This window comes from Macrotis lagotis, chromosome 1, assembly GCF_037893015.1.
Source record: "Macrotis lagotis isolate mMagLag1 chromosome 1, bilby.v1.9.chrom.fasta, whole genome shotgun sequence".
NCBI classification, from domain to species: domain Eukaryota; kingdom Metazoa; phylum Chordata; class Mammalia; order Peramelemorphia; family Peramelidae; genus Macrotis; species Macrotis lagotis.
Window position 1 is genome coordinate 842,610,862 of NC_133658.1, and position 7,436 is coordinate 842,618,297.

Genomic DNA, 7,436 nt, shown 5'->3' on the forward strand with positions numbered 1-7,436 from the left:
GTAGTTGAATAATGGTGCATTGACTTAGATCTTTTCCTTAGTATGATCACTAATAGCTAAGTGGTAGCTGAACTGGATTAGGGGTGACTTGATGTAAGGAGAATGATCAATAGGCTATTGTAATAATCCAGAAATTAAAGGAAGGCTTGGTGGCACAGTGGATAGAGCTCTGGCCCTGGAATCAGGAGGAGCAGAGTTCAAATCTGACCTCACACATTTAATGATTACCTAGAGTGCAACCTTGGGCAAGTCACTTAACCCCATTGCCTTGCAAAGAAAAATAATAATCATGGTGGCTAGGTGGCACAGTGGATAGAGCACCAGCCCTGGAGTCAGGAGTACCTGGGTTCAAATCCAGTCTCAGACATTTAATAATTACCTAGCTGTGTGGCCTTGGGCAAGCTACTTAATCCCATTTGCCTTGCAAAAACCTAAAACAGTAATAATAATAATAATAATAATAATAATAATAATAATAATAATAATAATCCAGGTATTAGTTGCTGAGGTACATAACCAAATTAGTGGAGGTGTCAGATAAGAGAGAAAGGGGCATCAAGACAGATGTTGCAGAGGTAAAATAAATAAGCTTTCACAATATAAGGAAAGGGTTAGGAGTTTGGGAAGGGGTGTATTAGAATGAAACTCAAAAGACAACATCAAGGCTTCAAGTGCAGGAATTTAGAATTGAAGTTGTAATAGGAAAGTTAAGGAGACTGGAGGGAATAAATGTTTGAGTTCTTATATGAGTGTGAATTTGTATGTGTGTGTGTCTATGTGTGTGTGTGTGTGTGTGTGTGTGTGTGTGTGTTGTGGGAGAGATGATGAATTCTGCTTTTTTAGTGTACTTGTTTGAAAGTTTTATTGAGTTGCTTTCTTGTTTTGTTTTAACTTTTGTAGTTCATTAAATAGTTCCAAGTGACACGTGAAACAATGTTTAAGAATCATTTTGCATTCCAAATTCTCTCCCTTTCTCCCACTCCTCCTCCTCCTCCCTTTTTGAGTAGGCAAACACTCTAAATTCAATTATACATGTGAAGCCATTACAAATATAATTCCACGTAATTCATGATTCAAAAGAAAACAATAAAAAAGATTATATGCTCCAACTTTCAGAGTATATCAGTTTTCTTTGACTTTTAAACACATTGAGATTAGGGGTGTCTTTAGAACATTCACTTGTCAACCTAGGCAAGTTGAGATATAAGATCCAGGATGGAGAGAGGATAGAGATGACTAAATAGATCTCACCTGTAATCTGAAAAAATCATTTTATGTAGGCTTGATTGGAATAGAAAGAATCTGCTTTCACACTAAGAAGTTTAGTGTTTGGAAAAGATCTCATATGTTTTTTACAAGGAGCAAATTATCCTCTTGAATTTAAACAGGGCTCCCCCCAAAAATTGCATTGGCACTCAGACTGAATAGATGAAAGCATTCTGTACTGCACAATCAAACATTAAAATCATTGGCCCTGATTCAATGGTTCTTCTGGGATTACTTCGCTTTACATCTGGGAAAACAGTCCTTCCTCCCATTAACCAATTGCCTCAAATAATCTCTATCCGTCCCTCAGTCCCTTAAAATGCTTTACCTGGTTTATAAAATACCATTTCTTCCCTGTGAGCCTCTGCTTATTGTTAACTCAGAGTTTAACTCAGTTCCTTGAAATAACTCCTACAGGACTGATAAATAAATATAGTCTCCCACTTCTCTGTCATTGGTTATGGTGAGTACCACAGTCTTGTCTCCACAAATTCTTCTTGTGAGTGCCTAAGATCTGATCTGATCATGGTGGCACTGTTAAAACTCTTAGTCTTTTATCGAAAATTAACCATGAAATGTGCCAAAGATGAGAGGGATCCAACTGTTAGAGAGAGGAACCTTAGTAAGGGGTTGCTGGCACTAAAGCTAACACCTGAACAAAAGAATTCTCTGTAGGTCAAGCAGCAGACATTTAACAGTGCCCGACACATATAGCTGAAATAATCACAAAACATATACTAAGACTGTATGTGTGTGCATTATTTTACCTAGATGAGGAAAGGCAGTATTTTGATCCTGTATCCAAGAATAAAAAGCTTCCCCATGATTAAGAAAAAGTACTAAAAATGTCAGAATTATTTCTTTGACTCAGTGGAGCAAGTACCCATGTCTGAAGAATGGTGCCATTACAGAATTGTAGAATCTTACTGTTATTTTAATCTAATTGCTTGATTTTTCCAAGGAATCTTTCTGCACCACCAAAAAACAATAAAACTATAAGACTCTTATAATAAATGGGCAGAGTCAATTAATTACAATGATTCACATCAGTCAATCCAAATTTATCTGAATCATTCTTCCTTTATTTTTTTTTTTTAGATTTTTCAAGGCAATGGGGTTAAGTGGCTTGCCCAAGGCCACAGGGCTAGGGAATTATTAAGTGTCTGAGGTCGGATTTGAACCCAGGTACTCCTGACTCCAAGGCCGGTGCTCTATTCACTGCACCACCTACCCACCCCTCATTCTTCCTTTAAACTCCATCATTTTTCTGCCAATAGATTAGTAGTACCTTTCACCTTCACACTTCCCAATCCCTGTTTTATCACTGCATAGACAAGATTTCTAGTCTCTCAAAGACGTTTGTCTGCAAAATGTCATTTGTCCTCTTTGTTTCTATCAGCCTCAGTTGTTAGAGCTCCCAATTACTTTTGTAGCTCTATTTTATTATTTCTTATGAGCAACATTATTTCATTATCTATATAGACAATAAGGTTTTAACTATTGACCATTAGGAGGGCACCCGTGTAGTTTCCAATTTGGGGCTATAATAAAAAGAATGAGTAAATTTAAAAAGGAAATGAAAAGAAATGAAAAAAGAATTGGTACATTTCATTTATTTCCAAATTATATATAAATGAATTCAATTCACCACTGTTTACCTAACATGCTACCCCCAGAACAGCTCTTGGAACTCCAGATCAGCAAAAGCAAGGTTGAAGACCATAAGAGGAGCATGCATCATGTTTTGATTTTTGAAAACTAAGACTATATTCTTTTATTTGCTAGCCTCTATATAATATACTATCTACAAGAACATGCAATCACATGGAATGATTTCTATTACCCATTGATGGTACTACTGAGCCATCATTAGAAGGGATCATCATTAATTTGATGCAATTAAATAAAAAATTATCTTAAGTTTCTACCATGTCTTAGTTGGTCTTAGGTTTGGAAAATATAAGCTTAAAATACTATGTAATTTTTTTCTATACATTATCTCATTTGTTCGTCTCTGTCACCCTCAGAGGTAGGTACTTTTTGATCATTTCCATTTTACAACTGAGGTTACTGAAACTAAGAGAGCTTAAGTGACTTGACTAAATTCACTCAACTTGTAAGTATCTGAGGACATATTTGAACTCAGTCTTCCAGACTCCAAATTCAGTACTTTAATGCATGATGTCATCCAACTCCATTTTGCAACACTAAGAAAATAATTTATGACCCCATTAATGTTATCAAGGAGTTTACACTCCAACTATTTGAGGAAGGATTAGTGAAACAAATACACAGATTAATTTCATGTGGCTGTGGGGGTAATGGTAGTAAAGGAAAAATATGAACTAGATGATCTAGAAACATTTGAGTATATAAGAGAATATCAAGGAATTCTACTTGCTAAAAGTAACTTTTTGGCTAAGGCAAAATGATCTTAATGGCATGAATTAAGAAAGCATGAATGAAGATTTTTAAGAACCTCTCACTGTAGCAGGGCATCATGTAATTAGGAATTTGGAGACCCTGACTTACGGAATGGTACTCTGTGCCCTCTGATCTACTACTATAGGGAACCAACGAAAAGGAGAAAATCCATTGAGAACAAGAGTGGCACTGTGGGTGATAGGGGCAGGACATGGGGTGGGGTGGGATCTCTTATGTTCTCACTTGCAACAAGTTTTCATAGAACCATATTCAAAAGTAGGTTGGACAGTTTCAGATTCTGACTAGCTTGAATGACTAAGATAACAGTATAGTCCAATGTGAATCAGGAAGAGGGCATGGTTGAGTGAGTGTATGTACCTTTTATACGGAAGACAACTAGAATAGGTCACAGTGGAGAAGGGAAAGTAGGAAAAAATCCTGGAAAAGACTATTCCTTGCCTCTTGTTCATTCTTGTTCTTATTAGAGGCAAGGGATAGAAATGAAAAAGCTACAGTTGTCATTAGCCCCAAGGATTCCGATTCCAATTCTGTGACAAAACCAATTCATAGATAAATCCAGAAAGAATCTTGGGATCATAACTTCTATTTTAAAATGAATGGAAGTATAGGTATTACTTAAAGTTAATTATCTTGAAATAGTGAAATTGCCTGAGAGAAACATTTTTAAAATAGCAGAGAAGGACCTTGAGGGTCATGTGTTCTGTGGTTGTTTCACATTTTGTGTCAATGTGTATGCTTTTGTACTTAAATGTGTCCACAAGGAAGTTATGTTACCTGTAGAATAGAGAACAAGATATGTGGAAATAATGAACATGACTGATAGTACCAGATAAAGAACCATTTCAACAAAGAAAAAGTCCTGCACCAATTTTGTCTTCTATTAGCCACTGCAATGAGTAGACTCCACAGCCTGGATCCTTGTAGTCTGCATCACAGAAATTCAACTATTTCTTAGAATTCAAGGCATTAAAGAATAAGGATTCTATTGGTAAAGTTCTGTGAATGTATTTTGAAATACCACAGCATTTACAAATGAGAACTTTTTATGAATGGTAGAATAAGAGAATGAATGGTTGAAAACATGTTTTAGAAAAGTGATTCTGGAAAAATTTTCTTCTTAGAGAAAGATGACTCTATCTGCAAGATTCATCAATAGCTCCCATTTCCAGGTCACAGAATTCATCCTTATGGGACTCCCAGGAATACATAGTTGGCAACATTGGTTATCTCTACCCTTGGCATTGCTCTACTTCGCAGCCATCAGTGCCAATCTGCTTATCTTCATCACCATCTGGAAGGAACCCAAATTGCACCAGCCCATGTACCAATTCCTAAGTATTCTATCTATAGTGGACATAGGTCTGGCCACTACCATCATGCCCAAGATATTAGCCATCTTCTGGTTTGATGCCAAGACCATCAGCCTCCCTGAGTGCTTTGCTCAGATCTATGCCATACATGGCTTTCTAGGCATGGAGTCAGGGATCTTCCTATGCATGGCTATTGACAGATATGTGGCTATTTGCCAACCCCTCCATTATTCCACTATTGTCACAGACACTTTTGTCTTCAAAATCAGTGCATTCATGGTGCTCAGAAATGGACTGGCTGTTATCCCAGTGCCTTTGCTGGCTGCTCAGAGAGATTACTGCTCCTCAAATGAGATTGAACACTGCCTTTGCTCCAACCTGGGAGTCACCAGCTTGGCCTGTGATGACAGGAGACCCAACAGCATTTGCCAGCTGATTCTGGCCCTGTTGATAATGGGAGGTGATTTAACTATGATCATCCTTTCCTATGCCTTGATTTTCTGGTCGGTGCTGAAGTTGAATTCTGCAGAAGCTGCATCCAAAGCCCTCAGCACCTGCAGCTCCCACCTCATCCTCATCTTCTTCTTCTATACTGTCATTGTTGTACTTTTTGTCACCCACCTGGCAGAGAGAAAATATCCCCTGATCCCAGTGCTCTTCAATGTTTTGCACAACATCATCCCCCCAGCCCTCAACCCTCTAGTGTATGCTTTTAGGACCCAAGACCTCAGGTTGGGCTTCCAGAAGTTATTTCTGCCAGTTAAAAACAGCAAATGTGTCCAAATCAGGTGAGCTTCCTGGAGTCAAATTTTGAGTGTGTACAATCTCCATTTCTTCCAGACATGTGGAGAGCTTAGTCAAAATTTTTTAAACTACATGAGCAACCATTTTAATGTCCTACAAGTGTTTGTTATATCATCAGAGTGTATCCTAGCTCTTATGATTCATTATTTCCATTATTTCAGAATACATCACAGCTATTCTGATGGACTAAAGAATTTTATCACAGATAATGACTTTTGTGACGACCAAGAATGCCTTTGATAAATGCAAATGATCTACCTTGGGTTATAATGAACAGGGTAGGCATGAGGACTTTGTACACAAGTGGGATTTCATACATCTATTTGTGGGCAGCTATGTGGAGGAGTGGATAGAATGCAGAACCTAGAGTCAAAAAGATGTATATTCTCATTTTCAGTCTAATCTCAGATTCTCAATAGTTGTGAGAGCTGCATTTTCCTCATCTATAAAATAGGCAAGAGAAAACTATGTCACTGAACACTGTCAACAGGAGAACTTTGTACACAAGTGGAATCTCACACATTTATTGGTGGGCAGCTGTGTGGATCAGTGGATAGAAAGTGGAGAGAAATATTTATATTCTGTTTTCCAATCTAGGCTCAGACACTTACTGGTTGCATAAATCTGGGCAAGTCACTTTACCTTGTTTTCTGTAGTTTCATCATCATTTAAATGAGTAGAGGAATGGAAAACTATTTGAATATCATTGCCGTGAAACTTCAAGGAATCAGAAATGACTGAAAAACAACAAATATTCATTTCTGACTTCCTTGCTTCCATTCTTTTAAATTATGACAATGAGTGAGCACCCTGTGCAGAAAGGGATATGTATGTCTTAGAAGGATATGCTTTACATTTACACTAATGGTTCATTCAAACTAAGCTTGCTGAAACCCAATTGGCCTGATAAGCTATGCTTCTCCCAAGGTCTTGACAAGTTACTATATATCCCCATGTATAAGACACACCCATGTATAAGATCCACCTTAATTTGGGGATCTGAAATTTGAAAAAGAAATGTATTCCATAAAGTGATTGAATTCAAGTTTTATTCATCATAAAATTCATACAACTCCTCATCACTGTCAAAACTCCCATGCAGTATCTCATGCTCATCTGTGTTTGATGATGAATCACTGTCTTAGGAGAGGCTCTGACTGCTCTCCTGCCTGTGCTCTGGTCTGGTATGCACTCCTTGGGCAAGTCTGGTGCATGGACACATGCTTAAACTATTCCATTTCATGAACCTGAAGCACCAATTGTGTCCTTGGAAATTAATTTTTCATCAGCAATTCTTGCCTCCTGCTGACCCATCTTTGTGGACACAGGAATTCCAATTGCCCTTTGTTCTTCAAGTCCATCTCTTCAATTCCCTCTCTAACTCAGGTCAGTTGGCTGACTTGCCTCTCGTGGCCTTCTTCTGCAAGAGCATTTTCAGTAGGGTTTCTTCTTCTAGTCTCAGAATTTTATTCTCAGTTGAAAGAGGACCGAACAGACATCCAGCAGCACAATTTCCAATCACTTTTGTAAAGTGGATCTCTTTGAACTTGAATTCAGGACTGCATGAAACTCTTTTTCTCAAATGTCTCTGGGCAGAACATAACCTAATAT

General features: G+C 37.8%; 1 protein-coding gene across 1 annotated transcript; it reads left to right on the forward strand.

Moving 5' to 3' along the window:
- The first annotated feature begins 4,838 nt into the window (after window positions 1-4,838).
- On the forward strand, window positions 4,839-5,813 carry LOC141507893 (olfactory receptor 56B1-like). The gene has a single exon (XM_074216011.1). The coding sequence runs from the start codon at window positions 4,839-4,841 to the stop codon at window positions 5,811-5,813; it is 975 nt and encodes a 324-aa protein (XP_074072112.1).
- The last annotated feature ends 1,623 nt before the right edge of the window (window positions 5,814-7,436 follow it).